This window comes from Ambystoma mexicanum, chromosome 8 (assembly GCF_040938575.1).
Source record: "Ambystoma mexicanum isolate Mex_15411 chromosome 8, UKY_AmexF1_1, whole genome shotgun sequence".
NCBI lineage: Eukaryota > Metazoa > Chordata > Amphibia > Caudata > Ambystomatidae > Ambystoma > Ambystoma mexicanum.
Window position 1 is genome coordinate 439,512,635 of NC_090929.1, and position 23,835 is coordinate 439,536,469.

Genomic DNA, 23,835 nt, shown 5'->3' on the forward strand with positions numbered 1-23,835 from the left:
TTCGTAATGTGCAAGAGGGGGGGATTTGGATACCCTATCCTTGAGAATTACTGCAAAGGATTTATTTTGAAAAAATCTGTCGCTTAGTTCAACATCTATAGTTCCTCGACTCCGATATGAGCACAAATAGAAAAATCAAAGAATGGGGTCGTATTGGATTGAGAGTTTGTATTGAATGGGGAAATTACCTAAACATGTGTCTAGTTTGCAGACAGTGGTTGCTAGCAAGGATGCCGTTACATCCATGATATTGGGGAGTGGGCAGGGATTGTTCTTGTATAGGGAGGCTTCCATTTGGCACAATCCAGGTTTGCAGATCAATAACAAAATGTTATGTTGGAGGAGTTGGATTAGTAGAGGTGTATTGTTATTTGGGGATGTCTGATGTGATGATAGTATGGTGGCTTTTGAGAACTTAAGAGAGAAATTTGGCTTGCATAAGAGAGAGTTGAGGAGATATGGTTTGTTGACGGCCTTGATTTCAGAAAGACAACGGATGTTAGAGGTTCCAATGACGCAGAGGCCGGGAGGGTGTAACCTTCTTAAATCTGCGCAATATAAGGCGTCACCTTTTTGGAAACTTTTTCCATTAGAGGCTCATCTGGCTGGGTCATGGGATAAGTTGAGACTTACTTGGTCTGAGGAACTGTGTAGGGTTATTTCAATAAAGGAATGGGAGAGTCTGCAGAAGGTTTCTATCAGGGCGAAAGTTGACTTGAATTTACGTTATATTCACCAGAAGATATTGGGGCGCCTTTATTGGACACCGGTTCGGATGCACAGATTGGGATTGATCGAAAGTGAAAATTGGCCAGAAGGAGAAAGGTACCTTGTTACATATGATGTGGAATTGTGCCAGGGTGAGGGATTTTTGGAATGACGTATTAGATATAATTGATTTGATATGGAATATTATATTTCCGAGAACTCCATCTACAGTGATTTTGAAATCCCCAAAGTTTTGTAGGTTTATTGATTGTACAGCATTAGGTTGGATTAACAAAGTCCTCTTGGTCGCAACAAGGCAAATACTAAGAGTCTGGAAAACCAGGAAGAAGCCATGTGTAGCAGAATGGCTTGTTAATGTGCAGGTTCTCTCAAATTTTGAAAAGGTTCAGTTTGGTAAGCAACATAGGGAGGATGTTTATATGGAACAGTGGGGACCGTTTAATGAATTTTATGATTAATGTTTAGACAGAGCATTTGTGACTTTGCTTGATGTTGTCTGGTGGGGTGGAGCTTTGTATTGTGAGTATGAGTCTTGTCATGTCTTATGTTTTGTGTTTCATTAGTTCATTGTACGGTCTATTATTTAACCATTGTTAGTTATTAGTGATTTAGATTCATTGTTCACCTTATATGTACTATGGTTTCTGATTTAATTGTTAATTGCTTAGAGTTATGGTTTTACTTTGTTGTACTACATATGTTACTTATGTATTGCTTGCTCATTTGTTATCGCTTTTTCGTAAACTTTAAATAAAGAGTTTAAAACAAAATGCACCATCGCCAACATGGTGGCTTGGTCCTTAAAATACTCATTAATGGCTTCATAGAGTTTAACAAATGGAGCGTGAGAAATAGACAAAGCCGACATTATCAGCAATTGAATTTGTTGCATTGAAGGATTCACTGTATGAGACGCATGCTGCTGATTGAGTGGCAAAAATACTGAGTCATTGAGGGTCGATCCTGATGAATTCGCTGAGGAGTCTTGTAAAATAGAGACCAAAGGAGAACGTGTAGTATTCGGGGAGACCAGAGGGTCTCTTTCCACCACAGAGGAATTATCCCTTTCTGTCACTCCTATAGCCGCTCCTATGATTTGCTCTCCAATACTGTCATCAAAAGGGATGAAGGGCGCCCTGGCCGCCCCTTCCGCCACCATTGCAGACTTAGGCATTCCCCCCGCTACCCCCAAAAGTTTGCAACGCTACTTGACCGGGTGCTTCAGCGACCATCCCATCAGATAGAAGCATTGGATTGAGGTTCCCTCTGGTACTAGGAGAAGCAAGGTCTTTCAATAGAGCAGTCAGGGGCGCCGGGTTGTGATAAAGATTCCAATTGGCCTTGTTACTTCAGTGAGGCTTGGATGAGAGCGATGTCTTGAGTTAGTCGTAGCGCCAATGCCGAGGTTGACAGCGCTATTGGGGAGGAATGAACGCTCTCCTGAATTTCAGCTAAATCTTTGTGCTTTGTGGGGGGGGACAAACAGACATAGTTCTGGGGGTATGGATTAACTCCTGCCAAAGTGATGGCATCACTGCAACCGGGGTCATCGGAGCAGCCACCCCCCACCCGGAGCCTTTGAATTGGGCTTGGGCTCAACCCCTCCCTCTGATCTTTGCTCCTGCCACTTTCTCTATTAACGGCCTTAAGTTCACCTCCAGCGTATGGCCGCTCAAGGTGGCCCACTCAAAGAGTGCAGAATTGGGCAGGCCCTCCATAGGTACAGAGTTCCACAAGGGCGTATTGAGAGGTAGAAGAGTTTCCCTCTCAGCGCCCTGCATCTCTTCATCCGTGACGTCAAGTCTTGATGTTGACGGTCGAATAATCGAGGCCATGGGAAGGGCTGTCATGGAGGGCCCCAGTAAGAAAATGTCACTGAGGACCACAAGAGATGACATATTGGCGGCCACTGCCCTTGTCACAGGGGAAGAGAAAAGGGAGGTCACGGCCATCTCGCTATGAACAGTCACAGGCAGGTCTAAGGGCTCCCCTTGTGCGCGAGTCTGTAGCCACGCTCTCCATCGAGGCATTTCCAAATCCGGCTCCATCAGGTCCAAGTTTCCAGATCTTGGTAGTGGCTGCTTGTAGTGTTGATGTTGCTATACCAGCTAGCCGTCACCTGCTGTTAACTGCTGTGAACTGCTCACTCTGCTTATTCCGCTGCGCTCCATGCTTCTCTGAGGATTTTAACCCCTCCTTGTCAGTAGTAGACAGTGAAAGCAGACTGTAGTGCAAGTCTGCAGCGAACTCAAACTCCCAAGAAGACCTCACTGTGAACTGCTTACTCTGCTCTAAAGTTTCACTTTGACCATGGGCCATGCAAAATCTGTATTTAGTGTTAATTTTGGGATTTTTGGCACAGATCACCATTTGTGTTCTCATTGACCATAAATGAAATTGTATCCTCATTAGAGTAGTTGCATATTTGAACTCTGGGAAATTTGTTAAATATGTTGGAATTTGGTGGAGAGGTTTCAGTTGGAATTCTCCCTTTACAAATAATTGTTAAGTGGAGCATTTCTCCCAAGTCCTACACCAATCCCACAGCCACAGTTTTGTTTTTGCTTGGGTAGGATTCTCTAGGAGTAGTTCTGAGAGGTCTGTGGCTTTCATGGTCAGCCTGTAATAGTCTTTCCATGTATCTAAAGTATTCTCATTATGACTCTCTAGGGAGGCCATAAGTACAAGGAATACATTCACATCAGCTGGAATGCTTGAGAGACATTTACGAAGCAAAGAAAGCTTGCCGAGCTACCACCGACTCTAGGGATTGTTACGGTCACCTGACTCCCACAGAGGCGCCGGTCTGATCTGGGCTGCTGCGGCCTCCTCCAGCGTAATGCGTAGGCTGAGATGTGTCGTTTGTCTGGCCGGTAGGAGTACTCTTCTGTGAATGGAGAAAGGGGAATTAACCACCCGTGGAGTTGAGCGTAAATTCCCCCCACCCCGTTGTTCTCCCCACGGACCACTTCCAATGTCCCCTCTAAAGTCTCACCTTATGGTTTGAAAGGGTGAGCTCTCCATCCTGCTTCGAGCGCAGGGGCGCGTGATGGACCAGATGCTCCACTGGTCGAAGGAATTGGTGAGTTCCAGGGCTATTTTGACTCTCCCGGCAACACGCCGTAAGTATGCAGTTCGCAAGAATTCAAATGCCTGACCATCACTCCTATCCAATCCAGTAATCTGTGGTCTTCCCCTTTATTCAGGAGCTGAGAGAAAACCAGAGTCGAGGAGTTATACCTCAGGCGGTAAAATTAGGTAAATCTATGGCGGGAGGTGGCTCCCCTTGATTGTCCTTTTGATTCACCCTGTTGTGCTTTTGTTTCCCCTTAAGGGCCGTGGTACGGCGATGGTGCAGTGGGAGCTGCGCCGACTCGAGGAGAGGAATGGTTCACCCAGTGGTAAATCAGGTAGGTCTTAGGGTGGTAACCAGTATTCCTCTATATGTTCCCTTGGCTCACCTTATTGTCTTTATCTCCCCCTAAGTGCGGGAATGCGGCGGGAACATGCAGGAGGCTGCGGTGAAACGTGAAGATGCTGCGAGGAACGGTGAGTGCAGCGCGGCGCTGCTGCTGGCGATGCGACATGTTTAAAAATAAAGTCTTTCCTTTGGTTCGACAATGCGATGGCTCTGGAATCAGGTAAGAAGCTGGTAAATGTTCTGGTTCTAACCTTTCTCCTTCTTTCCCTTGTTTCTAGGTGCTCCGGGTTCGAGGCGGGCGTGGCTGAAGTCTGGACGCTGCTGCAGGCACGGTGAGCGTTACGCTGCTGGATGCAGAATAACGCAAAGCGTGTGCTGTTCTTCGAGCGTGGTTTAAATAGCCTCCAAAGTAATTCCAGGTAAGTATTCCTCCACCGCCACACCTGAGTGGCAAAAGAGTTCCTAGGTAAAGTAGTCCCTTCTAGGCCTCTTGAGGGCTTTGATCCCTTGCAGCATGGTCTGCATCAGGTAAGTCCAGGTAAGTTTTCCCCTTATGAGCCTGGCGCCAAAGGCGCCAGGACTGTGTCCAGATGGCCCCTAAAAGGGGTCGCTGGGCCTTTCCCCGGGAATGTGATGCCTGCTCCCGGGGCTGCTGGACCTGGTCTGGTTCCCCGGGGGTAGGCATCATGACAGGATACAAAACGCAGCTCATATCTTATGATTGCCATTGGAGTGCCCTTCGGGAAATACAATATTGTTTTCCAGTAAAGACCCTCGACATAGTCCCAATTAAGGTGATTTTCCAGTAACCTTGCCTGGGCTCCATATGCAACCACTAGGATCACTTTTTGTTTATAGGAGTAAATGCTTGGATAAATAGAACATTTGCCACACTTAAATTTGAATTAGTTTGGATTGTGAGGACATGGTTTGCATTTTAAAATTGGACTTCATTTTTATATGGGTGGTCACCTGGAGTGTTGTTAAAATTCAAACCTAAATATTTATAATCATGGACAATATCGACTTTTAGTGTATTAATTGTCCATTTAAACTTTGGAACAGACTTATGTATATTTGGATGCATTACCAAAATATTCTATTTCAGCGTGTTTATCTGTAGACAATTAACAGATGCATAGTGAGCCAAAGAAGAAAGCATCCTTTGAAGGCCTAGTGAAGTCTGGTCAAATATCACTAAATCATCAGCATGGAGTAACCGTGCTAGTATGTTTGCCCCTACTTTAGGAGGGAAACCTTGTGGTGAGTCTAAAATGGCATTAATATCTTAAATATAAAAATTAAAAAAAGAGTCAAAGCTAAAATGAAGCCTTGTTTGAGACCCCGATACGTCATAATGGGATTCGATAAAACTCCATTGGCGGTTAATTTAATCTTAATGGAAGTTTTAGAATAGAATTGATATAATAAATGTAGAATGTAAGATGGACACCCTGCTTTCATTAATTTAGACCATAATAGGTTTCTCAATACAGAGTTGAAAGCTTTTAAAATCAATGAAGGCAACATGCAGTGATTGCTTTGTGGTTAGCAATTGTTTTTTCAATCCCACCAATAATAATACATTCAGCGATTTCCCATGCCTTTAATAAAACCTGATTGTAGATGATTTAATAGGTTTGCCGATTTGAGCCATTTATTGAGGTCTCAGAGTATTAATCATGCAAATATTTTGTCGGGGATGTCCAGGAGTGCAGTTGGCCGATAATTTGACAGGAGACATCGGTCCCCCTTTGTAAAAATTGGAACAACAATATATTCTTTCGACTTTTGAATTTGTCCCGTTTTTAGCACCTGTCTAAATATGGTTTCCAAAATAGCTGCCCATTGATCAGGATGTGCTTTAAGTGTAACATTAGAAATACAATCTGGGCCTGGAGCTCTGGAGGAACTACGTTTGTTAATTAGCATACAAATATCTATGCGATCAAAAATTAAAAGCGAGAGATCAGATGTCAGAACATGTGGCATCGGCTTGTTTTAGAGAACAATTCCGTAAAATGCTTAATCCAAGCCTGTTCACTGACCGCATTTGTCAATAGAGCTGTTTGAGGATTTCATCTTGTTTCTTTTAATAAGCTCCATATTTGGGCACTAGATTTGATAATTATTGCTTCCAAAATCCGTTCCCATGAAATCGGTGTTTATGACACTTGTGTTTTATCATTTGTATAGTGAGTTCTTAATTTAACGGCTTTTAACTACCTCTTTTTTTATTTATTTTTTAAGGATCCTCATGTCAGCACGTAGTTTTGCTTTTAATGCTCTTATAAATGCATTATCAGGACGTTTATGTTGAACTATTGGACAATGGCCTTTTATGTATTTGTGCATGAATAGACAGAGAGTTTCTGTATAAGGTCTATCTATATTTGCTGTTTGAATTAGCTGATCGTAAATATAATAAAGATTTTAATTTGGGAGCCGACCATGATATTCTATTTCTACCCTCATTTAGGATTACTGGGTAATCATTGTATACTCACGGGGGGTTCTTTCATGCAGTGTCCAAATGATCGCAATAAATTATCGTCACTTGTTGCAGACAGCAATACTGTAAAGCTTTGTATAAGATTAACAGATGCATTAGAAATAAATACATAATCTAGAATAGCTGAAGCTGCGTCTCTTTTCCATGTTGCTGCAGCCAGGATGTCACCCATCATCGTACCATTCAACATGGTCAAATTTCCTGCTGCAATCAGGTTAATCCCTCTGGTTACTTTTGTGATAATTTAGTATTATGCGAGATACATCTGATTTAAGTCCCAAACTACTAGGATTGTATGAATGTGTGGGTCTAGGGCAACCAAATCTAACATTTTATTTACTAGCTCTAAGAAAAAGTCATCCGTAATAGCTACAGGATTCCAATATAGGTTTAGAATAGCAGCTTGTGTCCCCAATGGAAAACTGTCATTTGTTGTTAATTTAACTAATTGAACACCAGAGTGGAGAGATGCCAAAGCTTCCAATTTCAACCTTAATTCTCGTTTAACTGCTATCAGCAGCCCAGGATTCGGGCTGCCCTTTGCCTGTTTAATAGCTGGAATCCACGAGATGTCGTAATTGGGCCACGTGGGTTGTGTGGATATCCATGTCTCTTGTAAGGCAATGATGTCAAACTTAGAAAGAGAAGGGGTTTGGTTTTGTTCCTAATAAATGTTTTAATCCACGGGTGTTCCAAACCCCCATGCTCATTGGAATCGGTCCCTGGCGTTAAGTTTTTTGTATGAATAGTATAGATACATTTTCTATATGAGCATGCGATCGGAAAGCTGTATTTGCTAAAAGTTTTACTGTAAACTATAAAGCATTTAATAAAAAGTCAAAATATTATTTTAAATGGCCTTCTTTAGCCACGACCAATTTCGTGTTTTTGTATTTGTTTTTTCATCATTAAAGTAAACTTCCCTTGATAGGTTCTCGCTTTCTCCTTCACAATTGATAACCAGTGTTTCAAATTTAATGATGGACTGTGTATTAGAAGCGATGTGTTGAGAATTTGTGCAGCATTTTCTATTAGATTTTAAAGAACTAACAGAGTACTTTACTTTTCTTGTGCCTTTCATTAGTTGAAGCATGAGATTGTTCAACATCTCTATTAGGTTTTGATGGACACGTCAAACCCATTTTGTAGCAATTTTTCACTTGTAGTCCATAATAGTCCTTTTACAACCAAAGACAGTATAGTTGGCTCTACTGTATTCATTTTATCATTATTAGTGAATTGGATATATTTAATTTCATCACACTGGATGCGGTCCAATGGAGGTACAGATTTAAAGGCCATCAAAGAGGTCAATCGATTTAGATAAGGTTCTGCTTTCTGTCAATTCAACATTTTTAATGTTCTCATATCTTGCTTTTTCAAACTCCCCCTGGGGGAATTTGCGTTGTTATCACTACCCATAACTTCATGTTCAATATGTTTTCTGTTCAAGCCATGTGGCTGTGTCTGCTTCTGCACTAATGTAACTGCATGGCGAACATTTCTGCGGGTTCCCTATAATCAGTATGCATCGCTTGATTTGATCGACAATCTCTTTTTTGTTCCATAGTTATAAAGCCCTCTTCCTCGTGTTCATACGTGTCTCTTAGATTGATATTTTTTATAGAATTCTTCTGCGGAATATGCAAGGACTCAGGGACTATCTCCAATTCAGTTAAAGTGACTGAATAGGTAGAAAGATTCATCAGCTCCTCAATATCCTCCCCTTGAAGACGTGTGGGTGAATTTAGTCGAATTTCAGAGTTTGGGATTTGAATTTGAGGATCTTTCCTCAAGCCCATGATCTTGAGAGGATCAGGTATTAAGCTTGTAGATATAGATTTATTTTTTAGGGAACCAGTTATGGGGTAGTTAACCCTTCAATACATTTAATTGATTTATTGTTACTCCAACGAGTATGGGCGGGTTCATTTTTTGTTTTGTCTCGCGCACACGTTTCTGTGCTGGTTTTTTTGTTTACGTTTTAAAGGACGAAACAAATCAAATAGAGGCTCAGTACCTACCATTTCTTATGTCACTTAGCTAATTCCCATAATTTCAAAAGCTTCCTGCACAGCATTTACCTCTGGAGCCTCTTGGGATATATTTATGTTGGGATCGGTATATGCATCAGCGATTATTACTGTAGGGCAGTTCTCTTCAAGAGGCAAAGTAGCACAGGAAACCTGGTTTCTTATATTACACGAGGTTGCAGTACTTACAAGATTTACAGTGTGTGAGATCTGTTTATTTTCACATAATGAAGTAAATGCTAACCAGTCAACCTTTGCAATTAAGGTGTCTAGTAGCGTTGTGAGGTGTTGTGTTTGTTTTTCCCAACGCTTCAAACAACTTCGTCAGACTAAATGTGCCATTATTAATGGCTGACAGCGTAGTGTCAAGCATTGTGATAGATGGGTGTGCCATTCCAAAAGAGGGCCTAGGAGTTGGTTTAATGAACAACATCGCGGATGAACCTGAAGAGTTACAGGATGAGTTTGCCGGTTCCGGATACAGAATCGGAGAATGGGATAAGTGTACAAGGGATTGGAAGTCAAATCCTCATTTTGGGTTTCCCCCAATAACAATTGGAGATTGAGCAATGTATACGATCATTGGATCCAAATTTAAGGATGCAGCATTCTCAAAGTTACACCTAGCCTGTTGCGGTAGTAATAGGGGCGTGATGGGAGTTACATTTTGGGAGTTTGAATTCGAATTCCCAGTATATATGTCACCGGATTTCGTATGGTTTAGGTCATGTAATTTCGACTGAATCGCCAGAGTTACACATCCATCAATCTCTTTTATACAACTCCCTTCATTCAGTTGTGAGGGTATACCATTATTAGCAACTTGCCCTCCATCCTGTGGTTGAGGCTGTGAATCACTAAAACATCTTTGCCCTCTATCATTTACCACTTGAGAATACAGGCAGGGAATGTTTGGATCACCACATGTGTGAATTTCCACCATGCTGGGCTGGGATGCTAAACTTCCCTCTATCTCTTGAATAGACGCTATCACCATGTGTCCAAGTGTCAAACTCTCATTATTAGTCGCACTCGTAGTGAGATAGTGGTCATGGAGCTCGTTTTGTCAAGCCTGCAAAACTGTCTAATGTCACCCGATAAAGATTTAGATCAAAGTGATTTACAGGTTTTGAGTTTCTTGAATGACCACAGCCTCTCTGACAGTATTTTTATATATTATCACTGGTAAATACAGGAAGAGGTCCCAACATTGGTAGCTGCAGCTGGTGGGGGTGGGGGGCTAAGAGACATCCAGACCTGGCCCCACCTTTCCCCACAAACTCCCAGTTACTCTCTCTCCCCCGCACCATTGCCTTCCAAGAGAGCCCAGATGGCGCCTCCTGGCCTTCGGTTCTACGGTTCAGCTAAAGGTGGCATCTGGGAGGATGGTTGCTTGCCGTGCCTCTCCACTTGCTCTGCGGAGCAGTTATTATTGCTTACTTCAATGCTGCAGTAAACACTGGGATTTCCCGGGATAGTTTTGCTCCCTTCTAGTACATCATGGAGGATTTTGGTAGGATTGTATCCAGGATTCGAGGCACACAACAAGGACCCCGGGAGATTCAAGCCTTCTCCATGTGGCTGCATGCCACGTCCACCAGGGCTGGACCTTGTTAAGATGCAAGTGTGTGAACTATTCTGCTGGCCAAAACTTTGAAATGTGCATCTTATCTTAGGGACAACCTTGCTAAGACTAGGTTTTGGATTTTTTTTGTTGGTCAACATTTCGGACACAGCGTTGTAGACTAGTGTGTCCCTGGAGGCACAGGAGCATTTAAGACCAAGTTCTGAACTTTATGATCTGGAAGTGTTGGACACCTGAGAAACTTCCTACTTTGTCATCGTCCATCCCCGACATTGTTTTTTATTAGGAACTCCTTCCTTTATGGAGTTTTCCTTAGTTCCTATAGATATTTCGTCCAACCCCTTTCCTGAAGTACTACAAAATAAACACACTTCGTTAAACCACAAACTTCCTGTATTACACATATCATTGCTCTACCTTCGTACACTGGTTACAGAGAGATATACATAAATACAATGTACATTTAGTCATTCGGCTAGCTGTTGCATCAATTCATATTTACAATGGTTTATCATCGGATTAGGACAGGCTGGGTGTTTGGGGGGAGGGTATGAGAAGGGTACAATATGCCCTGCAACAGCATAGCGGGTATAGTTTGAGCCTAGTCTTAAACACAGCCACTGATTGAACTATTTTGATACCAGGGAGAGAGCATTCCAGTGGTGAGAGGCATGGGCAAGTAAATAAACAGAGTGGAGGTGAAGGGTGGTACAGGGGGACATAGGACAGAGAGGTTAGGTGTGAACTGGCAGAGAGGCCAAGTATAGAATAGAGGGATATGGAATCAGCCAGGTAGAGGGAGGCAAGGCAATGCATAGATTTGAAGACAAGGAGAAGAAACTTGACGAGGGGAGCGATTTTACTTGGAGAGAAACATGGCAAGGAGAAAGTGCATTGAGGTGTCACAAGATCTAGGTAGTTTGTAGAGTATGCACATGCTGAAACAGTGTATTTTGTTGAGAGGAGCGAAGGAGCAGAGAGGCAGAAGTAGGCTGATAAGTAATCAAGTTTACTGAGGAGCAGGATGGAGATTAGAGGTTTGGCAGGATAATCAATTTGGTGCAGGCAGATCTTCCGGATAGTGGATCATGGCTGCAGTAGTAGTGATTACGTTATGTATTTCATTTTGCTGTGAAAGAGAACCCCATGGTTCCAAGGGTGGTATTTGAGGCTGATGCCATTTCATAAAATACCAATGTCTATGGTGTTATTTCTAGGATACAGCCGTCCGACATTCGTGTTTCTCTTCCGGGAGCTTTCGGACAGCTGTATCCAATCTAGAATCGAGTGGGTGGATAACATTCGTAGTCATATCACTTAGCCAATTTATAAAATGCACAGCTTCTTCAAAAACAGAATTGTTATTCTGAAAACTGAAAAAATTAATCTTCCAAAATGAATACTACTGTACCCAACACTGACATTCTGTGAACTCGGAATTGTGTTCTAGTCAAATAGCAGTGCAGTAAAAAAATAATACAAAATACAATTCCAAAAATAGAAGTACAGAACCTGCACAATTAAACATGCACCTGGAATCCTTACAAGTCTTCAACTTCAAGGCCAAGCCTGTGCTCCCCATAAAAGTCAGGGTCAAACAGGCCTCTTCTCCCCACTGTAATGTCAGTGTTCCTCTGGCAAAAGTGATTTCATGGATTGCAATGTGGCAAACAAAACCATACTGTACTAAATAAATCTAAGGCTACAGCTGTCCCTAAAATTCAAGCCCATGTTCTCTGCCCCTACAAGTCAGAGCACACATCTCTCACAACAGAGGTTCCACTGTCCAATCTGTGCTTTCTACAAACTAATGGAATGACAGAAGGATGCAAAAAGAGTAGCCCACAATATCAGATGAGCACTGAATTAACAAAACATCACTTTCACAAACCCTAGATCAGTAAACGTGTTTGTTTGCACAGAGAGATTAAAACAGCTTAGGTGAAAAAAGGAAAAGCAATACAATTTAACAGTCACAAAACCCTGCATGTGGTGAGAAAATATCCATCAATCAGTAACACCCATTGTATACACGAATACTGTTCTTGCAAATGAACAAAATTAAAAGTAAGCAGACAACAGAAGTGATAACACTTCACATTCTGCCTTCTTTAGAGGGTAACTTACAACAGGACCCGATTATATCTGATGAACAATCTGAACAATATGTGTTCCAAAGAGTCTTCTGTGCAAACAAACACGTTTACTGATTTGCAGAAATGTGCCATGGAGGGGGGGCGGAGTATGCCGGGCCCAGAGAAAGATTCTTTGGGGGTAGCCAGCTACCAGACACTATTACACTGCTCAGAGAAACAGAAACTGAAAGATGATGGGCACGACCAGCATCGATGGCTTCTAATCCTAGAGGCATCTATTCCCTCTCTCCACCCCCTCCCCTGGTCTGCAACAATGTTCAAGATGTTGTAAGAAATGGAGCCATTGTCGCAGTAGCCTGGAGGCTGGCACCAATTAATGAGTAGGCAATGCAGTAGAGACCGAATGGCCACTTGATGACACGTGGAACACAAATATTTGCAAGCCAAGGACAATCATCCGTAAACCAACACCAGTGGTGGCACCAGTATAGAAGGGCTGCAGAGTGTGGGGCAGGAGAACAAAACCTACCAATGCCCTGGCCAAGAGGACGGTGTGAAGACCCTGCTGTACGACAGGCGCCATGAGTATGTTACCTACCTACAGGAGACGGCAGATTATGCATTCTATGAGGATGCCCATCCTGAGTGGAGGAGGCCATGCTTGTGGATATTCAGCTGGACCTCTGAAGGAGTGAACACCTCCTCTCCAAATATGGTGCTAAAAAGTGACAAGCCCCAATGGCAGCGTTGGAATAGTCTTCTCCACCAGAATCTAACGTATAATGCAGATGCTCCGACAGATCGAGCTAAAGATGAAAACAGTTATGTTGAGTGTGATGAAATGGCCTTGTTTGTTAAGCAAAAACCCATGAGGAGGGTGTTGGGTTTTTGTTCCTGATCCATCATGGGCTGGTCACATGAGCAGTGTCGCAGATGACAAAAATATTGGATTGCAGCCAGTAAGAGAGGCAGAGCAGATGCAGCTTAAGACAGCACTGCACTAAAGAGTGAGTGTTAAAGTAAAGCCCACAACGTCCTTTTAAAAAAGAAACATGTGAGGCAGAAGAGAAGGAGTCAGATTGCACAAGCAGGAAGTCGTTGAACTGAATCGTTGAAAGTGGGAGATAGACATCACCTGAGCACAATGCTGCTCAATTACCAAAAGAGGAGACGCTAGAAATGGAGAAAAGAAAAATACATGCAAGCAGGGAGTCGCTGAAAACAATTGCTGGGACTGACGACCAATAAATGGCCTCTGCAGAAAACCACTGACCCAAGTTATGTTGAGAGTAGAGAATTATGGATAGCTTTTCTGGCATTAAAATAGTGAAGTGTCAATTACAAACCCAGTTGGCAAACTACACTATCTTGAAAATCGAACACATTTACTATTCCAAAATGACAGAAACAAATAACCTCCTGGCCTCTGAAATACAAGACCAACATTCACACAATGTAATGCCTAACCTTGTAGATTCAGAGGGTTGCAACCCTTAGAGGGAGGAAGAGAAAGTAGAATAAATAACAAATTACTATAAGAATCTCATGAACACAACAGAGAATAAGGTCTCGTGAGCACAGAACATCTTCATCAGGCCAAATGACACTCCAATTTAGAATATTGCTCTTCTTAAGAAGATCCAATCTGATCGGATCACCTTGAGATCCAAATTTCCACCAAAGAGGTGGAACAAACCATTACAGCACTTACAAGTAATAAAGCTCCAGGACATGACATGTTCTCCAATCTTTTTAATAAGACTTTTAAGAGACCCTTAATCCAGCCATTGACAATATTATTTAATTCTATTTTGTATTTGGGCTCAGCCACTCATAGAATGACAGAATCCACAAGCACCCTTCTTTTAATACCAGATAGTGAGGGAGTGCATCCTTACAATTTCACTTCCCAATTTCAACGTGACGATCTACACTAACATTTTGACAACTAGACTGATGCATGTACCAACTCAGGTTATACTGGTTTTACAAACAAGACCTTGAACTGGTCACCAGGCTGCTTAGAGCACTTGAGAATTAACATCACAGTATAAAAATAATACGCCCGACCTATAAATAGTCAGTGAACCCGACCTTCACTGCTGGGACAAACATGCATTTCCTGGTTAGGGAGGGTCTCGGGCATCATGATGCTGGTTCCAAAATTACTCTATTTTCCAACCCCCTCTTACTTCAATTTCTGGGTGAAGTTAAAAAGAAGATTTTTTCAAGAAGACAGCGACACCCATCATTCTTTCATAAACCATGGAGCGCCTCATTCTACTTCTGCAATAACATACATTCATAGGTTTTCAAGTCATGCTTTTCAGACGTACCTTGTGGAATTTTCGGTGACCATGAGAATATGCCTCCTGTCCCATTGATTCTGACTCAATTGATTGATCCTGTCCCAGTCACCTCTGACTCCTAAAATTCTGAGCCTAGGCCCTAGAGTTTATACATTACTCCCTTTGCAGCCCTGCTTTTTTTTTGCAGAGTTGGGGACTAATCCAGGAGTGAACACATATGCTGTAGATTCCCCAGTGCACCCTAATCATTAAATCAAGCAGAACTGGCCACTTGCGCCCACTTGCGCCCAACCGACTCCCACTTATCAAATAAATCAGAATCCTACTGACCACATGGTCGAAAAGCCAAAACTTTGATAAAGTAAGTGTGATCCAAGAATGTACTACCACACAGGTGGCTAAAGGTGCATGTGGTGGTAGTTTATAGACTGGCCATAACAATTTGGTATAAGGTAGCAAATGAGTGGTACAATTGCACTTTATATTTTCTTTGTTTTGGAATTGCGCATATTAAATTCCATTTGTGATTAGATTTTTTTTTCTCGCCCTTCATTACCATCTTTATGACTATTATTTTGTTTGCATCAATTTTAATGTCTCTGTTCCACATGATGTGTGAAATCATGAACTTTGATCCATTTGTGGAGCATTATGAGCAATATCTATATTTCATCAATTGGGAATACTGTTTCCTTTAATCATCAATTGCATATTGATCTTCATTATGTGATTTTAAATGTGTTGTTCAACATTTGTATGTACATGTTTGCATTAAATATGTTATACAGCCTGAGGAACACCGTTAATGGGTTGCAACACGTGTTGGCTGTTCATTACATATTATTTTATTGAAGTTTTAGCTTTTTAACCATCTGGTCGATCAGATTCTGATTTATGTGAAAATGGGAAGTAGATTGGGCGCAAGTGGCCAGTTCTGTTTGATTTATGCCATTTCTTGTGACTTTGAGCTTAGGTCACACTGACTATGGCCTGTGCCCGCCCACCCTTATTATTTGATTAATGGTGTGTTGATTAAATGAGTTGTAAGCAAAGGAGTTTTTTGGTAGTTCGCTCAACTTGGACCTCGTTCAGTTACAGCCTAATTATTAAACTAGCTACCAAAATCACCTGTGATGGAGCAAACCCTAGCACAGAACTTCATTACTGTTAAGTGCAATCAAATGAAGAAAATATTTGGGATATGTAATCTATTTCGCCACAAACTCATGGTCCATCATAGATATTCGGTAGGAAGTTAAAGGTCAACATACGGCGAGACAGAAAGACGGCGAGAAAGACACATTAAGAGCGAGGGACACAGACCGATGGCAAGGGACAGACAGGGCAAGAGACAGACAGACCGTGGCTGAGGGGCAGTCAGGGTTAGGGGCAGACAGACTGTGGGTGAGCGACAGACGGAGGGCGAGAAAAAGACAGACAGAGGGCGAGAGAAAGACAGACAGACCGACCATGGGGCAGACGGACAGAGCGAGGGGCGGAACCGAGGGTGGACCGACTGACAGACAGACGAAGGGGCAGACAGAAAGGCCGAGAGACAGACAGACTGTAAGGAAGGCATGGTATCAACAGTAAGATGAACACAAGTAACCACAGTTCAGAGTGTTTATTGAACTTCAAAAAGGGTTTTGGTAAAAACGAAAATCTAATTCGAAATCTAGAGATGGGAGCAAGCTACTTCCATCAAATAATAACGCCGTCCTAGTGGTGTCTTGTCAAAAAAAAGCCTATACTAATAAACCTATTGCCAAATCCTTATCGCTAAATACAAATAGTGTGGCAAACGATGTTACGAAAAGAAAGAAAGTGTTCACAAAATGATAGGTCAGTATGTTCAGGCTGTTGGCCTCCCTTCTCCACGTTTTCAGCACGGGACAAGGCGGTACACTCGAGCTTAGCACAGTCTCTGGCTTCTCTAGCACAAGGATGCAGTTCAATCATTAGCATCAGGGCCTTCCGTGCCTAAGTCTCTTTGGCTTTCAAAATCTCTACATTCAGAGGGCCTGATGCGACAGACGGACAATAAGTTCTTCTCCTTTTTCAGATTATCACAAGTACTCAATTTCGTAGGCGTTTCGTTATTCACCTCGGATCCCCCTCAGCCGGGATCAGATCCTTTCAACACAATGTTCGTACTTTATTTATGCATCTAATTTCTCGTAAAGTATTCTTTCTCAGGTGACTCACGGTTCACCACGGATCCCCTAGGTCGGGCTCAGACCTCAATGTTCATTACTTTACACAAACTTGCTTTAACCAAAAGCTTTCAGCTGATCTCCCTCTGTCGGGCTCGGTCCAACTTCCTTCACGATTTCATCAAATATCGAAGACTTTCGAATGTGCGCAGGGTTTTTGCTCGATCCGTTGCAGGACCACTTCGATTTCACAATTCTTTGTAACATTTACCACCTTTCAGCTGGATACCTAACGGAGACTTTCGAATGAGCACCCACGTGTTGCCAGACCACTCTGTCTACGGTATTGTATCTTGGCTTCAAAGTTGAATCACTCATCTGCTGGTTTAAGCTTGTGTCGACTGCCACATACGCTTCAAACACTGTTCTCTTCAGTTTTCACTTCTACAATGTTGCAGCTTGCAACCTTGACATCAACACAGACCGGTCTGGTATCTCTCTCTCCAATTCACCGGCTGTGCTTATTTCACAGGTACTGCTATGTGGTAGTAACCAAGGACAGTACCATGGCAGCAAATGATTATCCCCGCCTTGACCATCGATGCAGGAGAGCCCCGGGTACCTCCTACACACAATGCAGGATTCTACAGCCTCGATTCCTGGTCTTATGTTTCCTCTTCTCAAAGGTTCATGAAAGTAACGGTCTTTCGTTGAAAAGGTCAAGGGCACTTCCATCCCTGCAATCCTCTTCGGTTTTGCAGTCCTTGCCTTACATTACCCAGCCATTTTGGAACTGCTGCTTCCTTGTGTGCTTTGCCTTGCACAGTGTGCTTTCGTGCTCCGCCTTTTATCTGTGTGGGAAAGCGTGATGGAAGTCAGGTCTGGGTAATGATCAGTAATTGCCTGACCCTGCCTGACCATTGTATTGGGACATGACGCTATGCGGCTCAGGTGTTCATCTGTTTTATCTCACAATGAGCTGTCTGTGAGAAAGTGTTCGCGTTGGGAAAAGGGTAGGGGGGGTCGAGTTACTAAGTATCCTACTGGTAGGATGGGGTAAAGGTGTTACAGGGAAGGGGATACCGCTTTTTGCCATCCGGTGTTCCACTTCCACAGGACCCTTCACCCGGTGATCCTCCCGCACTGGTCCACCCCCAGGAACTGGATCCAAAAGCGATGGCCGTTTCCTGGCCACCTGGATGACAGATCCCCGGGGACTAGTGGGCGAGACACCTTCAGGTTTCTCACAGACAGGCACAGGGACTGAAAAACAGGCCGAGGGACAGAAATCAAATGCAGGCAAGTATTGAGGAATTGGATGTGATGCTTTGCAAATCTGCCCATTGTAGAGATGCTGGGATGTGAAGATCTATTGCGCCACATACTCATGGTCTATCATAGATATTCAGTAGGAAGGTAGAGGCAGACAAACGGTGAGACAGAAAGAGATGACGAGGCAGGCAGAGGGGACAAAGGGCGGGCAAATCGAGGGGGCGAGTGGGGCAGAAGGACCGAGGGGGCCAGTGGGGCAGAAGGACCGAGGGGGGAGTGGGGCAGATAGACAGACAGAGGCAGAGACAGAGGGAGAAACAGACAGAGGGAGAGACAGATCACTCCTCACATATCCAATCTGGATCCTATGTATTGGCACTTCCCATCGAGCCTTCACTGGTAAGCCTACTTTGCTCTTCCTACTTTTTTGTTTGTTGGCAGATCCCACTACACAGAGTCTGCCCTGTGTATGGGTTAAGCAGGGCAAAGTCTACTTCATCAATAAAGGAAACAACCCAAGATGGTCTTCTACCACATCTAACCACCAAGCCAGCCCTTAAAAGCATTGCTCAGCTTCCCTTTGCTCCTGCCCTGAATCAGTGTACACTTATCTAAAAAGTGTTTAAAGGGATCAGAAAAAGCCCACTAAAATCTGCTGAAGGCTGCTTACCACTTTAATGGTTTGAGGTGATATTTGGCAGTATGTGAGCTTTGGAAAACAAGAATGTAAAGGCAGGCATAGGGCATAAATCAGGTTGGATGCACATGCTGTATAGAGCAAATGGGCCAGGGGCAGTATGATATGAGATGTAATGCATACACAGCTTTCAAAGTTGTGATGATGGTTCTTGAACATTCAGTGTTGGTTCAAATGGAACAAGAGAATTGGACTACGAGAACAGATGGAAACGGAGCGTAACCAATGATGTCCTGATGCTCCAAATGAGAGTTGTTTGGGGACTAAGTATGTATGTATGTACATTTTAAACCCATTAAAGAAAGACATTTCCCTCCACCCTCACATCATTAGGGAGTTGCAAACCTTGCATATTCAGTCCATCCTGGATGTTTTTAGTCAGAAGGAGCACATGAATCTCCTGTGAAGATGGGCGATGTCTGCAGAGAAGCTTGAATAGATACTTTCCAAAAGGTTTTGAAACTCATTATATATGATGTAATGAACAATGATACTGTATAGCACAGACCATAATATGAAACTGTCGCAATGTTAAAATAATAGGGTTTTTGAATCCAACTCAACAGATCACATTTTATCAACTTCGCGGCGAGGAACAAATGAGATGGGCTGGTTACATTCAGGCAGCACCCAGATCTCTCTAGTATATACTTACCCTACTCAGTGGCTTACTGACTACACCACAGGCTATATCACCTCGATAAGATCAATATTTCTTTACCTTGAGGATTCAAGAAACCGCATCTATTCCAATGACTAGACAAAAATGCACACACTGCCAACAAGCATCTAACCTCACACTACAATCAGATACATACCAGAAGTTCCAATTGGGGAAGTTGCTGGGGTAGTGCTCTGGACATTCAAGCCAAGGCTGTGGGATGGACCTGGGACAGGAGCTGCCGTGGGTGGCCCAGGAGGATTTTCCCTTTGTGGGGAAGTGAGCGGTGTAGTGGGTTGAGACGATGGCCCCCCAGCCAGCCGAGCAAGCCGCCGTCGTCGGATCTAGAAGCAGCCAACAAAGGACAACCTCAGAAAGCTCTAGCACTCATAATGGCACGAGGAAATGCAGTTCAGACACAGAAGTAGCAATAAAGGGATTTCTGCAGAAAAAACAATTTTCCCACCAAGCTTTAACAGTTTTTGAAGCATTAGCACACAATGCAATTATATTCTTTTACTAGAGGCTTGACCTGTTCTTAGCCGTGACTGGTGTTTTCATCAGATAGGTCGACAGAAAACATATAGGATTGATTTGACTTTTCATCAATGCACAATGCTCCATTTGTGATGACCCAGAAGTAGAGTAGCAGACAAACTTTAGAATCAATGGTGAAAAGCGATCTTTCCACTTTGAAAGTTGTGGGCAGAAAGTGTACATCCCCAGTAAACAAACCTGCACAACAAAGAACCCCCTATTGCCACATATGAAGTAATTACACGCCAGAACGATAGCACCAGTAGAAGCAATTAGCACACACTAGGGTTCGAAACTGAGGGGATCTAGGAGCTATTAAGCTCCTTCTTCTAGCATAGTACAGTCTGGTTCTCTTGAAACCAACAGCTACCAGGAGCTACTTTTGGCTCCTAGGGCCAACTAGTGCCTTCGAAACATGCAAATGTGACATTAACAGAGTATTTGAGAATATTAATAAAGAAGAATTAGAACAAATCTAACATACATTTTAAACACAATGGTTCAAACAAAATGGACAAAAAGCTAGAGGAGCATCTCTGGTAGCTCCTGGTTCTTCTGTGGTAGCCCCTGCCTCCAGGGTGATGCCCGACAACCAGGAGCTGGTTTAGGTCCTGCTCATCGAATATCAATTTCAAACCCCGACACACCCATTTTCACTTTGAAGGACTAACTTTTAGTCCAAGGAAATGGTCTTAACATTGTTATATGATGACAGTGTCACTTCAAATGTGAACGCTGATGGAGAAAATGAGCAGGAATCATCCACCATGAACACCTAGGGGCATTGAAACAGATGTAGTTGATGTGTCATTCACCTAATCTTTGTTGCCCAAGTCCAACAAAAAAGGACATCTTGGAGGCCTGCATGTTGAGACATGCACTGCGCCAACAGAGTGAGCACAGAGACTTAATTACATGGGGTTTCAAGAACGTGTCGAACATGCAGAGTCTAACCTTTTTCCCCAACAGACCACAGATGCCTAGTTCCCCTCTCTTTTTATATACTATTTAATACCTACTGTGAAGAATCTGGTAGATCCCTCACTAAAACCATGCCTAATGTCTCCTCCCAGGTGGCCAAGGGAGGGCAGATGATTTCTTATCCCAACCCAGGGGATGTACTGCGAAAGGATCACCTGGCTGGAGGCAGGGGCCAGGGTAGTGAGAAGATTCTGTGGGATGAGGCACAGTAGTTTTACTCTGAAGGGATATTCTTACCACTATTCTAGAAGAGGTTATGGCTTTTTGTAATTTTAATATCTCTCAACCTTCTGCTAAAACTAAGCTGGTAAACACGAAAGTTGTAACACACAAACCTATTGTACTAAAATGAAGAATTATTTTGGTCCCTAAAAACAAAGGTCTTCTCAATATCAAGGATACACTACAAGGAATAGTGAAAGTGTTGCCTTCTCTGCCACATGTTCCTCTAATAGAGTTAAAACTTAAAGCCCCTTTGTTAAAAATACTAAGGGAACTAAATCTACCCTTAAAAATATACAAGAAGTGGAAAAACCTAAAGTGCTGAAGAGACATGTAGAAGTGGAGGACAGGCAATCAGGTCTAGTAGCCTTTGCCGGGGTCAGGCAATTAACAGCAATGGCCTGCACCCGAAATCAATTGCACCACCTATAGGCATCAAAGGCTGCAGCAGGAGGGGGTGGAAGAAGGAAGGAGCTGTAGAAGGAGCTGAGCAAGAGCTGGAAGGCTGACAGTAGTAGTAGAAGGAGGAGAGCACAAGGCTGGCAGTTCACGAGAAGTGTGATCACTTAAGGGACACCGGGATGTGGAGAGAGCAGATTCCACCTGCAAGTTCTGAGAGGGGCCCGTGTTCACAAGCCCTGCCTTTCCGTGGCTGCACAGAGAGACGTGCTGAAAGTGAAGGTCTTCCCAGGTGTGCCTAGGGGCTGTAATTGCAGAGCCTTGACCGTGCTGGAGCCAGAGGCTCGTAGCAAGAAGCAAGCAGAGAGACAAGGGAGTGCAGAAGACTCCTGGTTGGTGTGGCCAGACCGGAGACACCCCTGCTGTAGAGAGGCATTGGTCCCAAGTGTGCCTAAAGCCGTAGTAGAAGAATGCGTCAGGAAGTGGAAGCAGCCCGCAACCGCAGTGTTCCTGGAACTGGTAAGTGAGGCTTGGCATTCAGGTTCACTCGAAAACCATTGCTGGTAACTGTTACCAGCACTAAAGAGACTTGTGTATTATAAGAAGCTAGTACAAATTCTCAGTCATTGTGAAAGCTTTTCTTTTCAATGGAAATATATCTAGTAAAAGGTATAGTGCTCGCGTACAAAGAAAAGCATTTCATTCCCATAGTTGAAGTCCTAATGTTGCCGGAGAAGTTGCGCGACTCCAATAAAAGTGAGAACGCTTTATTAATTGCTCCAAAAACCCTAACACAGACTTCCACAATTGTTACAAGGTCCTACGGCCTCAAAAGGAGGTCGCATATGACTAATTGTGATTCACAATCGGAGTGTGAAAGTATCTATGCGTCGAGACGTGGGAATACAAACCCTTACAGACATTTAAGGTTAAAGATCTACCTTAAGGAGTGGGTGCATGTACCTACATTTGTTTCTCCTTTGATGATTGAACTTTGTAACATCAGAAAGAAGTATTCTTTGAACTCAGAGGTTCTTGTATTAACAAGAACATGCATTACCCAAGCCAAGATGCAAACCCTTTCTATAGTGAAGAGAAGTCTGTTTAAACCTTTCATCTTAGCTGATGAAGTTGTTAAAGGTCCAGTGTCCTCTGATACAAGTGTGACATTGCTATATGAAGTTGGAAGTGTGGCAATACAGCTTCAAGGTAGCTACTGGAACCAAGAAGGTGCATACAAAGCTGGGGGAAGGGAGCTGGGTGCTTGTAAAAAGATTAAACAAATAATCTGTACTGCTGAGACTGTGTAAGTGGAGAGAACATCAGTCTGGAAGCAGAGGCAGGTTATCCTTGTGGCAGTAAGGCAGACAGAAGAGGCAAAGAGGCTGCACTTTTCTTGGAGCATAGGAAAGAAGAGTGCCTTGCCTACCTGTAGAGGTCGAAGTGTCTTGTCTTTAAAATGCCTAACCATTCTACTATATAAAGTTGAAGCAGAAATACCAGAACTGTGGTTTTGTATAATACCGTCAGTAGATTGTAACATTGAAGTTGATTGAAGTAGTGGCATACTGGGCATCAATGAGTCTGTTTCCACGATAACAGTAGTAGAAGGGCGGTTTGTCAAGAAGAGAACAGCCCAAGAAGAAGCATCCTGACAATTATACCAAATGTACTGCAGAGGTTATGAATACTTGAAGAAGAAGTGGCTAATCTATTCTTTGAACTGTGGCAAAGCAATCTTGAAAGGAAAATATCCAGGATTACCATTGGTGCTATTTCCTTGACTGGAATTGGAAAGGGATCTTTTCAAGTGAAAGCTGAAGAATAGTTGCCAGTGGATTTTTGCTTGGTGAAGTTTGTTTCATTTGGAACTAGTTCAAGACTTTATTTTTCAGTTTGAACATTTGGGGAAATTGACTGAACAATCCTTGGGAAGGGATTTACCCAGGACAGGTGAAGGTCACCTGGTTGTTATTCACTCATTTACGTTGTTTATAATTTACTGAACATGTTTTGGTGTTTAGTGTGAGAGCCAGTTTGTTTCTGTTAGGAGTGATTACCTTAGCTCTTAGAGTAGGTCGGGAACTCCCTGGTGGAGTAGGTCTAGTGAGGATTTATTTGCATTTTTTCTTTTAATAAAATGTTTAATTCTGAGAAAAATACAAGCAGTGGTACGCCTCGCATTACTGACCCCTCACAGTACTTAATGAGTGTACCATGTGTTAATA

At 43.0% G+C, this 23,835-nt stretch overlaps 1 protein-coding gene across 1 annotated transcript in view; it reads right to left on the bottom strand.

Moving 5' to 3' along the window:
* Positions 1-23,835, bottom strand: part of UBE4B (ubiquitination factor E4B) — a 2,401,822-nt gene that overhangs the window by 2,284,315 nt on the left and 93,672 nt on the right. Inside the window, exon 2 of the mRNA XM_069609995.1 lies at positions 19,626-19,812. Within this exon, the coding sequence (XP_069466096.1) occupies positions 19,626-19,812 (187 nt within the window). The remainder of the gene's footprint in view (positions 1-19,625; positions 19,813-23,835) is intronic.